We start from the raw sequence: 14,563 nt of genomic DNA, 5'->3' as shown, positions 1-14,563 counted from the left end.
GCGCGATCGAGAAAAAACAATGCCGGAGAGGCTGCCATCCGGGCCCTACATCCCTCGGCGGTGCGGATTTGCGTTGACTCGGCCGGCGAACCCGAGAATTCGCGATGCACCACGTCCCGGGCCACCATACGCGACGTTTTGGCCGCTTTCGTCGGGCTAGGTGGCCTCAAAAACGAGAAAAAAAGTTTTGACATGCACCACGGAGGGACCAAAATCGTCGGCCATGGTACACCAGCAACCACGGCGCGACTTCAACTTCGTCGGCCATGGCAACTTTTCTTGTAGTGTCAAGAGTGTATGAAGAATGGTGTCATTTTGATGCCCAAGGCCATCAACAAGGAAGTTCTTACCATGCATCAAGCCACCGAGTACCGCTTTGTGGTTGATACCTTGCAAAAGATGGGGTTGTTTGATCTTGTGTGCTTGAAGCCTGGTGATGGAAAAGGTGTTGGGTACTATTGCCCAATCCTTGTGCGTCAATTCCACTGCACCGTGTTCTTTCATGATGATCCCGCTCGCACAATGACTTGGATGACAGGACAAGAGAAGTACACTTGCAACTACCTTGACTTCTGTGAGGCCATGGGATTTGGTGGTGGCCGTGCTCATGGTTTCAAGATTCACTCTCAGGAGGGACATTGCTTTCTGCTATCCTCAGGAACCCACAGCTGGTCCTCCCACTATCTCCGGAATGTACTACTCCTATCTCGTGCTTGCCAAGCTATTCCGTGAGAATCTCATCAGCAAGTCAGGAGATACAAGTGAATGTCGTGCCTACCATCTTAATTGATGTACTACTACCGTCCTGAAAATGTGAAGACTATTGATGGCTGTGACCTCCTCTACTGTGAACTGAGGCGCTCTGTTCACGACAGGATGACTCCAAATTATGCTCAGTACATTCAGAAACTCATCAATAAGGTTGTGCCATCTCCCCATAATAAGAAAGATCAACTGATCAAGATGGAACCGTTCAAGATTCCTCAACAAGGAGATATACCGGAAGACCCAACCATGATGCCTTCTGAGCGCCGGTCCAAGAAAAGGCATGACCCTGCAAGCTCCAGCTACTCTAGGCGCCCCAAGCGCGTCGCCTCTCGCTGCTTGACCAGCCTGTGGCAGATGTGCAGGAATACCAATGATGTTGCTCATCAAAGCCTTGCCTTGAACCAGGAGACTAGGAGGCGCCAAAATGAGTTCACGGCTGCAAGAAATAACCTTGTTCCTCCTCCTGGACCTAAGATAGAGCCTGTGATTGCACCAACTTGGGAAATGCCTCCCATTGATGATGAGATGCTCCAGAACTTTGATCTCTCCATGTATGCTCATGGTGGTCTTCCTCCTAGATCTGCTCAGGATCCTGATGTTGCTGGATATGGAGAAGATGATGATGATGAAGACAATGAAGAGTATGATGCTGATGATGATGAGGATGGTGATGGCGGCTCTCCACCCGCTGGGACAGAGTTCTATTGATGGGAGCGTTAGCATCCCTACTTTTTTTCTTCGTCTTTTTGGTGTTCCGATGCCAAAGGGGAGAAGAGAGTAGAGTTTAGGATCACGGGGTTCCTTGGTTGCACAAGCCATGCTGATACTTTATTTGCTTCTTATTTGGCTTGTGCCTATTTGCTTGCTTTTCATCTCAAGAACCATTTGCTACTTTGAATAATTCGTGTCTGGACAAGTATTTGTATGCTTAATCTCTATGTTAGGATGATTATACTTTATGCTTATATATCTTGATATATACATGTCCATACCATGCTTGTTTCCTAAAGATATTGAGGGAGCTTCTCATATTCCACAAATGGTGCACTTTGCATTAAAACACAAATTCTCCAAGTGCACACATTATATGGAATCAAGGTTTAAGCTTATCATAATATCTATATGTGACTCTAGCTTGGTTTGTCATCGTGTACCAAAAAGGGGGAGATTGTAAGGGTATTTTAGCCTTATCCATTATTTTCGTAACAATGACACCTTGCTAGAGTATTTGGTCTAATACATGTCTATGAGATTATTCCCAGGTATTATCCAAATAGGCATATTGGTGTATCAATGGAACAAGAAGGTAAAGGGAGACCCCCCACTTTGATAAAAATGAAGAAGGTCTCCTCAACACCTGGCCGGTCATAGGCCCGGTCAGACCGGCCCTGGCACCGGCCATCCCGGCACCGACCGGCCCCTGGACTGGTGCCAACCGGGGCCATGTTCTGTATGACACAGATGCGTCCCGGTCATGGCCCGGTTACAGACCCGGTCTGGACAGGCCTGGTCCGGTCATCCGCCCGGTCGGACCGGGCTGTGGACCGGACTCCCAGGCGCCAACCGGCTTCTGCTCCGGTGCCAACCAGAGGCATGTTCTGTATGACAAAGAGTTGCCCCGGTCAAGTCCCGGTCCCAGCTCTGGTCTGGACCGGAAGGCCTGGTCCCTGGCCCAGTCTGACCGGCCCCTGCGCCGGACGTCCCGGTCCCAGGCCCGGTTGACCGGGTTTCTCGAAGAATTGCTGCGGTGGATAAGTCACAACGGCCAGATTTCAAGTGACACTATAAATACCCCTTCTCCTACCTCTGAACAGTTAGGCACTACACTACAAGTTGTTCTTGAGCTCTCTCTCATACTCCATTGTTAGAAACACCAAAAGTCTCAGATCTCCCTCCTCCTCCACCCAAACTCAAATCCCTTCGGAGGAAAGATAGAGGAGGCCCGTATCTACCGTTCTACCAAGCCAAATCTTGTTCCCCCTTATATTCATCAAGATACTTGCTCTCTAGGGTTCGTTGGAAACCCTAGGTGGGCAAAAGAGGTCCAGAAGCATCCGGACTGTGGATTTGCTCCTGACAAGATTGTGAAGGTTTGGAGGCTATCTCAAAGTCTACCACAAGTGAGTGAGCTATTCCTTCTTGGGATAGGCTCCGGAGAATAGGGTGAGTCTTCGTGGCGTTGGGGAATCCTTCATGGGACCTCCACCCCTTCAAATGTGACGTACCTTCTGCAAAGGAAGGGAACACGAGAATAAACCCTCGTCTCCGCGTGCTATCAGTTATTTTCTAACCGAACTCCTTACTTGTGATATAACTGCCTGTGAGATCCTTCGTGCTTGAGTTACTTGTATCATCATATAGGGTGCCTCACCTAGTTTGCATTAGGCTCACCTTTATATTCTGCAAAGCCTAATATTGCAAAGAAAGAATTAAAATTTGTAGAAATCTATTCACCCCCCCTCTAGGTTTACCATTTCCGAACTTTCAAGTTTCAAGTTCCCATTTTGCTAATTCTCAGTCCGTTGAGATTTTACTAAGCATGGATCAATCACAAGTACATCTTCAATTTACTTAAAATGTGCAAACTGCACTTTTAGAGAAAACAAAACTAAATAATAAATTGCAAGACTAACGATATTTGTATTTTTCAAAATCAAATTATTATGCAACCTCATTTGATTGAAACATATATAGGCCCACACAAATTTATATCTTCTTTCGCCGTACAAATAATCGTTAAGTCATTTTTTAGAAACATAGTGCAAACACGGATGCTCACAAATACGTATATACACTTATCCCTATGAGCACACACACATAGATCCTACCCGTATGAGCAACTCAGATAGATATAACTGACTGGTCTTGAGATTGACAATGTCAGTAAAAATACCTTGTGTTATCGACGGGAATAATGTCGCCTCTCACTGAAAGATTATTCCGCCTTTATGAGATACCAAAACATTAAATTTGAGTTTGATCATTGATGGGATGAGTTTGATCATTGATGGGATGGGTACAACTGACCTCCTAACCATCGAATCGTAGGTTGGTTCTCTTAAATCATTCTCTTTTGCTAGATATACAAACATTCTTCAAGTTGGTCGTGTTCCCATCTTGTTGGCAATAAATTAGACACATACTTGCATAAGTGGATTATATGGCGAGTATATTTACACTTTTGATATTTGACAGTCGAGTGCTTTTCAAATCAACACTCAAATATTTCTTGTCTATTGCATGCATGGTAGATTGATTGTGCCACTTGTTTTTTAAAATTTCTAGCAAGTACACCTCCAACTTAGTTCAAAAAGTGCAAACCCCACTTTATTTTTTTAGAAAACAAAACTAAATAATGAAGTGCAAGATTGAAACTCATGGAATTCCAAGCAGACCTTGTTTGTTCCCACCAAATGTCATTACCATCCGCATTCCGAGCAGACCTTGTTTGTTCGATGAGGTGGTTAAATTCATGGAATTCCTCAAAAACTTGGTTTGATAAAGGAAGGTGGAAAGCATCAATGGGGTCACTCGGGTCAAGGATGTTCTTCACTGAGGCAAGTTTGTTAATAGCAAAGGAATGGAGCCTTGTGAACCTTATCATTGGGAGATCTGAAGTCCAATTATCGCTCCAAAAGAGTGCAATATCACCGGAAGCAATGGAGCAAGAGGCAATGCTTTTAAACTTTGAGCAGAGTTTGACAATGTCTCTCCACCAAAAGGAGCTAGAGATGTTGCTGCTTTGTTGAGAAGAGTTGTTATAACTCATCCAAATCAAATGGACCCAAGGAATGTTTTCCTTATTGAAGAATTTATGTAAGAATATGATAAGCAGGGCCTCATTGTGGGCAGCTAGATTTGGGATAGCAAGCCCCCTTTGGATTTTGGCCTACAGACAAGGTCCCATGCAGCTAAGCATTTAGGTTTATTGGAATTCTCTAGTTTGCCCCAAACGCCAATTCTCCTAGCTTTATCCACGATTCCAATAGCTCCATCAGCTAGCTTAAGTGTGCAGAGATAGAAGGTGGACAGAGAGCTAAGTAATTTATATGCAATTCCATGCCTTGTTGACACATATATACATATAAATTACATGTATATACATTGCAAATTGCATGTAAATAATAAGTATGTTCATTACAAATTACATGTAAGAATTAGAACTTTTTTGACACAAGAAGCAATCAAATGTCCATGTATCATCTTGTAATTCAAAGAAAAATCAACTTATGTCAAACTAAAAAAACAGCCAGTGCTATATTTAACCACAAACGTTGTAACAACAGAGTGAAGCATATGCTTTCATAGCATAGTTGATAATAGAATTTCACCTATTACAATTACTATTTCCGGGCTACAGAGTGAAGCATATGCTTTCATAGCATAGTTGATAATAGAATTTCACCTAGGAGTATTACAATTACTATTTCCGGGCTGCAGGGTGATCACTAAAAGAATGCTGGAAGAAAACTGCAATTGCAACACGCATGTTGGCTAGTGTCTACAGTTTTCACCCTGATCCTTCGTTCAGCATCCTCTCCTTTTGGATTTTGACTCCCATGTACCTGTCATATTACAGACACAAACACAGGCTCACATATATGATCAGTTGATCCATGGTGGTTGTTCAAAATTAGGAAGAATATTAAGGGAGAATGGTACCTGCCGAGCATCATGACGGTGGCCTGCGGGTTAGTCCCCGGCGAGGCATTGAAGGTGGAGCCGTCGATGACGCGCAGCGCATCAATGCCGAGGACGCGGTAGTCGCGGTCCACAACTCTTCCGACCTGGCAGCCGCCGTGGTAGTGCCAGATGGTCATGACGGTGTCCCTGCAGAAGCGCTCGAGCGCCGCGGGGTCGCTGCCGCCGCGCACGTTGGCACGCATCAGGTTGACGGGGAACTCCGCCGTGACGTTGAGCATCGCCGGGAAGGCGAAGTTGGGGTAGGCGAACCGCGCGAACGCCCTGGAGCGGATGACCCGCTCGATCTCCTCGATGCCGGCGACGCAGCGGCGGAGGTCGTCCGGGTGGGCGAAGTAGTTGAAGCTGACGACGGGGTTGTCGTCGGGGTCCAGGTTGCGGAGCGCGAGGCTTCCCGCGGACTGCGGGCCGAGCACCTTCTCCAGGATGAACCCGCCGCGCATGGCCGCGTCGGGCACCCGGCTCATGGCCTCCACGGCGCGCGCGATGGCCTCCGGCGTGCGCTGCTTCGGCGGCACCGTCGAGAGCTGCCCCGTCTGCGGGGAGAACATGCCGAAGCTGCGCTCCGGCGTGCCGGTACTGGTGGAGGCCGTGCGGGTGGTCCAGTCGGCCCCGCTGGCGCCCTCGATGTAGCTGCCGAACCTGGTGATGCCGACGACCTGGATGAGCGAGAGCTCGACCGGGGATGGCGACGGCACGAAGATGGCGTTCATGGGGTTGTCGGACATGCCCTGCCCGACCTCGGAGTTGTCGACCACCACGTCGAGGCCGTAGGAGCGGAGGTGGTCGGCGGGGCCAACGCCGCTCAGCATCAGCAGCTGCGGGCTGCCCAGCGCCCCCGCCGAGAGGATGATCTCGTTGGCGTCGCCCTGGTTGAGGTACGCGACGTGGATGATGCCCTGCGAGTCGCGGTACACCACGCCGCGCGCCACGGGCTTGGTCCCTGCAATCACAGAAATCTTGCTGCTGTTGGCGTCCGAACTCGTCGATCAAAATTTTCGCGCCACGAAAATAGTGCACGACCATACCGTTAACGGACTTAACGGTCAGTTGGCACTGCCATCTTTAAACAAGATTACCTTTGTAACTGAACAAGATCCTGGCGACTCTAGCCCGGAGAAGCACGTCGATCCCTTCGGGGCGGGAGTACCGGAGCAGGTCGGCCGCCGTGTGGCGCCGGCCCTCCGGGTCGAAGATGGAGCCGCCGACCTTGGTGCCGGGGATGTGGTCGTACGTGAACCCGTTGTCTGGCACCACGCCGGTCTCCAGCAGCCCCCTCCGCACCGCCGCCTGCCATGGCCCCAGCTCCGGCTGGAACGCCACCACGTCCTCCACCCACCTGTACGCGCTCAGCACCTCCCTGGCGTCCCACCCGGCGGCCCGCACGTACCCGGCGCCGGCGCGCGAGAAGAAGCCCGCGTTGAGGCAGCTGCCGCCGCCCAGCACCCGGGGCCGCGAGTTGATCACGCCCTCCTCCGACACGAACCGCTGCGACGGCGACGACGCCGACGTGTCCGACAGCACGTCCGCGAAGTGCGCCATGTTCAGCACGCGGTCGTCGTCGTACGGGGAGCCGCCGCGCTCCAGCACCAGCACGCGGTACCGCCTCGACAGCGTCGCCGCCAGCGGGCAGCCCGCCGTGCCGCCGCCGATGACGATGTAGTCGTAGTACGCCACCGGCGGCGCGTGCGTCGCCTCCCTCATGAACGTGTAGTTCTGGCCCAAGGCTGTCACACAAACACACACACATAATTGCAAGAATCAGTAACACCTCATAATGCGAATGCTAATTAAAGAGCAAGAAGATTGATCACCTTGCTGGGAGACGGATAGGAGCACGAACAAGCCCGTGAGGATGAAGAACGCCATTGCTTTGACTTGTGTTTTGATGTGGCTGGCTTGCAGAGCCAGGTGTGCTTATATACTGACGAAGCGACCAAAAGAAACCGTTGCTTCATGGCTCCGCTCTTGGTGCTGCTGCTGCGCAGCCTTTGTGTCAACCGAAATTCTTCCACGGGTTCGGCAATGATAATTCGTTCCGTCCCGTGCTTGTCTGCTGTTTCTGTTGGGCGCTCTGGAGAATGTATAGCTCAAATACGCTACTCCCTCTTTGAGACCGCGACAATGTGTGTATATGGCTTTATTAGTTAACTGAATTATGCAACTCTACGGTTATTTACTAATTTTTCGAACATACGGTTATTTAGGTTTGACGGGTGAGTAATTATCTACATTCCTGGTTCTTTTTGGTTCATGACTTGTAATGTTCTTTGGTTTTTAAACATTGATTAGAGAATGTTGTTTCAAATATTTAGATAGAGAACTTGTGAATCATGTGTTCAAAACTTTCTCGAGAAGTATATTCGTAATATAATACACATGTGGTTTACACATACTCTCCCCGATCTGAAATAGTCTACATTCTAGCCAACTTTTTCAGAAATAGTTTACATTCTAACTTTTAATCAACAATAACAATGAAAACGGAGTGGTTTTGCTCTTTTTATTTGACGTTGTTATTTTCTATGTAGTTTGGATTGGTTGTTCGCATATCTAAGTAGTATTAATAAATGCAATATTCTCTCCTTGCCACAATGTAGTGCATATAAGAATTTTAAAAAGTCAAATGATGTTAAGTTTGACCAAGTTTTTTGAGAAAATTATCAACAAATACCATACAAAATATATACAATATGAAAATATACATCACGAGGAATCTAATGGTATTGATTTGGTATTTTGGACATTGTTATATTTTGCTACATATTTGGTCAAACATTACATCGTTTGACTTTTAACAATTCTTATACGCACTACATATTGGTAAGGAGGGAGTACTATTTTTTTTTCTAGAATGCAGACTATATCAGAATTGATGGAGTATATTATAGCAGTTTTGCTAATTCTCACTAGCTGAGATTTAGCTTAGGGCTCAGTCAAATCCACCACCGTCAGATAAGTGCGCCAAGATTCGCGCTATGGGCCTTCTTATCCACTCCCCACCTTACCTTCTCACGGTTCCACTTCTTCCTTCATGCACACCCTAAAATAATGTAGAGAGGAGGCAGAGGAGGGACCACCGAGCCGGAGCCGGTGACACCGCGGCTGGTCGCGGCGGAGAAGGTGACGGTGAGGAAGAAACTTAGGAATAAACTTAGAGCCGAAGCCTAAACTTTAGTTTCTTCGCCTTTTCTAAATCATGATTCGTGAAATAATGGTGTCATCGCATACTGTAAGATGGATAAACAATCGTCAACAAGATGTGGCACAACCCCAGTAATTTGACCATCCAGTTTTGCCCGTTCAATAAGTACCACAAGCATATCCGCAACAACATTGAACAAAATTGGTGAAAGGGGGCCGCTTTGGCAAAGACCTTTCTTTGTGTGAAAGTAGCTGCCGATATCATCATTTGCCCTTTTTTTCTGCCACACTTCCGGCGAACACATAATCCTCAATCCACTTACACCAAATAGGAGAAAATCCTTCCATTCTTATCTTTTTTTGGAGGAAAATCATTCTTAGCGTTTGTTGCATAAAGGGCCATGTCACTTTATTATTTCAAGTGTATTTGCTACAGTAGGACATTTGGCAGCTCGTTTAGCTTCCATTTCCATACAACACTTTGGGACGCAGCATCTAGCACTAGCAGTGACGGAGCTAACATTTACAGCGTCACCGCAAAAGCTTCAGACAGCAGCTTGCCGTCGATCCATGTTTCATCGAGGGAGTTGTTTCTCAGTACAGGCTGTTGTAAGTGCCGAACGTCGCGGCGATGGAGGCTAGGCAGATGACCAAGGACGGGACCAGGGTGGCGTTCAGGAGCTGGCTCTGCCCCAGATACCCCGCCGCTGTGATCGTCACGTCCGCGGTGACCCGGGCCAGCGTCCCGGCCTCCGTCGAGAGGAGCCCGCCGTTGTAGGTACCCCGGGAAAGCCTCGACGACATCACCCGGGAAAGAAGGGACAGGTTGACCCCTGCGATGTCCAGAGAAGATCAGAAATGCAATGCAGTTTCAGAAAAGACATTTTTCACACGTGCTTCAGAGTTTGCTCCGGCGGTAAATCGTTTGGTTCTTACCTTCCAGCACCTCGGCGAACACAAACGTGATGATAGCCGACGTGACGTATTGTGGAACGGAGTAGCTTGAGGTGAAATGGAAGCTCGCGGCGATGCCGATCAGGACCATGATTTCAGACGCCACCAAAATTTGCCTTCAGGAAAAAGAAAGGGGATGGAAGATGATGAGAATTACAGTTGGCAAGACACGGGAACTGCTCTAGCACGTCCAGTGTAAAGAGCGTACGAGTTACCTGTCTTCAAACAAGTTGGTAACGTAGCTTCCCACGATGATATTGACCGGAAGAACTGTCAGCCCAAGAACTGCTAGAAAGATGGCCACACTACCCGTGGACCAGTTAAAATAGAACGAAGTGACAACACTCGACTCTGAGAGTAGAATTTCCATTGTAAACTTGAGCATGAAGTAGATCAATAACTGAACCTGGTATGGTGTGAAGAGCATATGTTTGTAAGCCAGTGCATAAGAAGCTGGTACAGCCAACAAAAGAAAGATGAGATTCGTTGGGGAGAGGAGGAAACCTTAACAGAGGGCGTGAGCAATCTGTATGCTGCGGCAAGAGATGTTGCTGGCTTATGACATTCTTTACGGTCTTCCTCCTTGTCGTCATCATCCTTGACATTTTCATCCTGTCTCTCCTTCTCCTCCGTGAGTAAAGGTTGTGCTAGACCATCCTCTAAATTGTCACTTCGTCGATGGTCTGCTATGACAAAGAATTATCTTAGTAACCGTGTCCAGAACAAAAGTTTTGTGACCATAACGTTTTTTAAACGATGCATAGGAGAAAGTTTACTGGAATCAGATGACTGTGTGTTGGCTGCGTTCTCTTTAGCAATGTGATCTGGCTCTTTGAATGAAATCCACAGCCAAATCAAGTTAACAACCCAAGCAAGGCACATGACCCACCCGGGCAAGGTGTTCTGATTAAAGGTGACACCGTAGATCTTGAACTCTGTCTGCAGCAAACCAGCAAGCCCAGGACCGCATGCCATTCCAAGTGCACTAGCACTAACGAACCCTGCAGAGGCCTTCAGCCTGATTTTCAGAGGCACACAGTCGCTGATATACCGACGGTTCACAGCTCTGGCAGAACCCAGCCTGAATATCATGTTGACAATGTGACCGATCAGACAAACATTTTAAGAATTTGCACCCAATCAAAGCAGAAACTGAACATGACACAAGTAAATTAGAGAATTAAAAAGTCTGTACCCGCAGAGTAGCCGGCCAAGAATGAGAACAGTTATGGAATTGAAATCATACGCCAAAGCATACAGCAGGTTCCCTGAAAACAGCATGATGCTGCTGAATACAAGGGGTCTGAAGTACGACTTATTTGACCAGGCACTAAAATAAACCGAGGAGAACACTTGGGCAACTGCCATCGACCCGATGACCACACCGCAGACGGTTGCCGCTGCGCCAAGGCTCACCGAATAGTCATCTGCGGTCGGAACGATGATATATGTGTTTACCATGTAGAGGAATGTGTTCACTAGGTTGAGCATCAGCGACATGAAATGGTAGCTCTGGTCATCAACAAGATCGTCTGAGCTAGTTTGCACATCTTCTGGAACAATGAGTGCGTGTTGCCCTAGGAATTTCAGGAAGGTTGTGGAGTTCGTGAGTTTTTGTACTGAATGATTTATTTGTTCTATGACAGGATCCTGCATATACAGAAAACGAGTACAGATTTCCCTTTGTTAGAGCATATGGGAATTGTCTTGTCTGACTATGGAACCAACAGAATACCCATAAATAGACCTTCAAGGTAATTGATGGATGGTCATAGATTGACGTATAGCTTCCATGATGATTTTGCAGAGATGCAAGGTTTCGTGTCAGAGCACCAGCAACAGCTACAATACCCTGCATTCAGAACTTCATCATGAGTGCAAAAGATGATGAAGGATACACAGACTCAAGGATATCTACCATCAAAAAACAAATCACTAAAGCCCCACTTATGAATTGAATATGCAATAAAGTGAAATTACCACTTGTTTGAAGATCGGCTGAAGCTGAGAATAAGGATGATTCGCACGAGTTGAGACATAATAGTCTGTAAATCTATAGCCGAAGCGTTTATCAAACTTCTTAAGTATCTTCCGGATTCCAGTAGCATTCATATCAACAAATCTAAGGAGCTTCACAAGATCAAGCCCGACTTGACGATAAGCGTCTCGCACTTGAGAAACCTGGGATATATCAGACTGTTCTGTGAGCATAGCACGCTGTTCTCCCAATTTTTCGATCCTGCTAGCAAGATGGCCTTGCTGTTTCAAGAGAAAGAGCACAACCTTTTCAATCTGCAACGAAATACTTTACATTAGCACTCTTTAAGAATAAAAATTGGTGGTTAAAAGAATACATCAGCAACTCAGCTCCGTTTTACCTGATCGTCAAGCATTCTTGAGAACTCTTTAAGAACCTGTTCATGATTTCTTCCACCATTTTGGGTCTGCTGGACATAATGTTTTAACTTTTTCTTCATCATTTTGTAATTAATGTAGTATCTGGAAATAGTTAACAAAGAAGTAATAAGATTACAAATGATCACCGGAGAAGCTTATAATAACTTAATGATTCCAAGTTTTTTTTATTATACTCGGTAACACCTAGTTTATGCATATCTAACCAGTGCAGTCATAAGAGTGAAATGTTAGGGAACTCAATAATTTCTTTTTTTAACAGGGGAACTCAGTAATTTCTCTTTTTGACAAGGGAACTCAATAATTTCTCTTTTTGACAAGGGAACTCAATAATTTCGGGGTAGCATAGCAACATACTCTTTCCACTCTTCCAATTGATCTGACACCAAGACCTTCCCGAAATTAACCATCTTGGCGTTTTACTACCTGAAACAAAATATAACAAATTGTTAGCATCACAACAGAGGCTACAACCAATCAGCTCAAGCACATTTTTTCTCAGTTAACACTTTAGAATACCAGTGAAATTATTGGTTCAGATGCGGGACGAAATTAAGATACACTGCTAACCTGTCTCTTTCAGGAAACAATCTTAACGAACTTAAGACAAAATGCACACAGAAAGTGCCAAAGCCAGACATGTCAGTGCTTAAATGGACAAAATACATAGCTTTTAACAAGTGGAGAACCTAAGATAATGTTAACATGTCTGGAAAAAAGCTTAAGATATTCGAGGTAGCTCCCAAAACAGGATGGGACACGTAGCAAGCTGGCACAGAATCGTCTAGTGATCGACATAGCCAGACAAAACCCTGGAGAGGGCAATTTAGGATTCAGAAACGCATAATAAATGGCTCAATGGTCTCCCAAGAGCTAGGTACCTTTACTATGGCACTCCTTTTGCACACACGCAGATCTCCTTTGCTGATGGTCCTTGCAAAGCACGTGCCTTCACAAGAGAAACAATACTAGATCGCCTACATCTACATAGCACTGTACTAGAAAGGCCCAGGTGCAGTTGTTTTCCTTGTTTTTTGTTGTGTACTTGGCCACATAGTGAGTGTACTATAGGAAAGTGAACTATCAGACCAATTGATGGGACTAAGCGACCCAGAGAGGCTGAAGGTGACACATTAGGGAAAATAAAACTGGGGTAGGAAAATATGGTGGTTCCGCCTCTCTTTCAGTATCATGCTTCTCCTGAATAGAATTAAGAAACCATCTCTCAACTCATGAGGATGGCACATCATCGATTATGGACAAGATACTGGTCCTTATTAAGAAGCTCTCTGCTGACAGCTGACAACTACTCTCCTCCGGCTACTCCGGCTAGCTACTACCCAGAATGCTGTTTAGGTTTTCCCATTTTGTTTTATCACTGGCCTGTATCTCTTTAACTGCTACTTCTTGGTTGTGTTGTGCTGTAAACTCAAGTTGCTAACCTGCGCAGACCTTGTTTCGTCCTGGACGTTTGGGCTTTATATTAAGTTATTAAAGCCAGGCGCTCCGTGGCTTTAATCTATAAAAAACACTCGTATGATTTTGTGAACCATGGCCCAAATGCAGACGGTTCTCCGGCACTAACAAGTTTGGCAAGGAAGTGAGGGCAATAGCTAGTTCGGCGAGACAGCGGGAGCGTGACAAAGGATTCTGGCATTATCCATCAATCAGAAAAAAGCTGTTCCAAATTTCGCTTGAAAAGAATCATCAATCGAAAAAAAAGGCACTCCCATTTTAAAGGAGAAATTTAGGCGAATCCAGAATTAAAGCGAAACGAGTCCCTGTTTTGAATTAGAATGGATTGGTTACCGGACGTGTTCTTGGCGGCTCCTTCCTCCCCTTCCCTCGATCGGCTGATCCCTTCCTCTCCGCGAAACAATCTCCACAATTTAGATGGCCATCAACAAATCAAAGAACACGATCGCGCCTGCACACCAACAAATTAGCGACGCATTCAGAACACAACTTACAGACACACCAAAATCAAAAGAAGAAGAAGAAGAAAACAGATATGCGTAAACGCATACAGGCACAGCGATCTCTCGCGAACAGAGACACGAGGAGATGAAGCGGCTGGAATTTGGAAGAGGGAGGTGCAATGGCAATGGCGTATCTGTACCAGTATCTTGCGAATGCAATGGCTAGGTTCGGCTGTATCTGTGGTCGGCTTGGGAGGTGCGAGCGAGAGAGGAGGAGCGAGGTATTTATAGCGGCGACGGGCGGAAGGGGGAGGGAGAACGGAGGAGGAGTACATGGAGGGGGTCTCGCCGGGGATGTGGCCGGGACAGGAGGAGGTGTTCGGCGATGCGGACGTGGCCGGTGCGATCTGCACGTACGGCCCGCCCGCCCGCGGCCCCGTTTTTGGCATAGCGTGGCCGTGGCCTGTGGCTGTGGACAAAAACGCCTCTCGCCTCACTACCCCTAGTATTGTGTGAGGTAACTACAGTAAGTCACAAATCTTGATAAACGAACTAGAGTAGTTTTTTTTCTTCATTCGAGAATACACATCGGAATCGGAAGGTGTATTGATCATATAGAAGAAGTGACCGAAGGCAAGTTCAACACCACAAGCTTGAACAAT

At 46.6% G+C, this 14,563-nt stretch overlaps 2 protein-coding genes across 3 annotated transcripts; both read right to left on the bottom strand.

Annotated features, from left to right (window-relative positions):
- Positions 1 to 5,278: 5,278 nt before the first annotated feature.
- Positions 5,279 to 7,338, bottom strand: LOC124690516 (protein HOTHEAD-like). Its single transcript, XM_047223894.1, has 4 exons — positions 7,284 to 7,338; positions 6,549 to 7,196; positions 5,431 to 6,412; positions 5,279 to 5,333 (listed from the first exon to the last, which is right to left on the bottom strand). The coding sequence occupies exons 1-4, from the start codon at positions 7,336 to 7,338 to the stop codon at positions 5,279 to 5,281; spliced, it is 1,740 nt and encodes a 579-aa protein (XP_047079850.1).
- A 1,658-nt stretch (positions 7,339 to 8,996) lies between these two features.
- Positions 8,997 to 14,168, bottom strand: LOC124692893 (SPX domain-containing membrane protein OsI_08463). 2 transcript variants are annotated; one of them, XM_047226336.1, is made up of 12 exons: positions 14,010 to 14,168; positions 13,792 to 13,909; positions 12,340 to 12,408; positions 11,946 to 12,066; positions 11,548 to 11,859; positions 11,315 to 11,419; positions 10,763 to 11,217; positions 10,344 to 10,648; positions 10,072 to 10,253; positions 9,783 to 9,973; positions 9,550 to 9,683; positions 8,997 to 9,446 (listed from the first exon to the last, which is right to left on the bottom strand). In XM_047226336.1, the coding sequence occupies exons 3-12, from the start codon at positions 12,390 to 12,392 to the stop codon at positions 9,208 to 9,210; spliced, it is 2,097 nt and encodes a 698-aa protein (XP_047082292.1). In that variant the 5' UTR covers positions 12,393 to 12,408; positions 13,792 to 13,909; positions 14,010 to 14,168; the 3' UTR covers positions 8,997 to 9,207. The 2 variants fall into 2 exon arrangements, with proteins under 2 accessions (XP_047082292.1, XP_047082293.1); XM_047226337.1 differs by having other exon boundaries at positions 10,072 to 10,250.
- Between the last annotated feature and the right edge of the window lie 395 nt (positions 14,169 to 14,563).

This window comes from Lolium rigidum, chromosome 2, assembly GCF_022539505.1.
Source record: "Lolium rigidum isolate FL_2022 chromosome 2, APGP_CSIRO_Lrig_0.1, whole genome shotgun sequence".
Taxonomy (NCBI): domain Eukaryota; kingdom Viridiplantae; phylum Streptophyta; class Magnoliopsida; order Poales; family Poaceae; genus Lolium; species Lolium rigidum.
The sequence above is the reverse complement of the archived record's forward strand: the minus strand, read 5'-3'. Positions and strand labels throughout refer to the sequence as shown.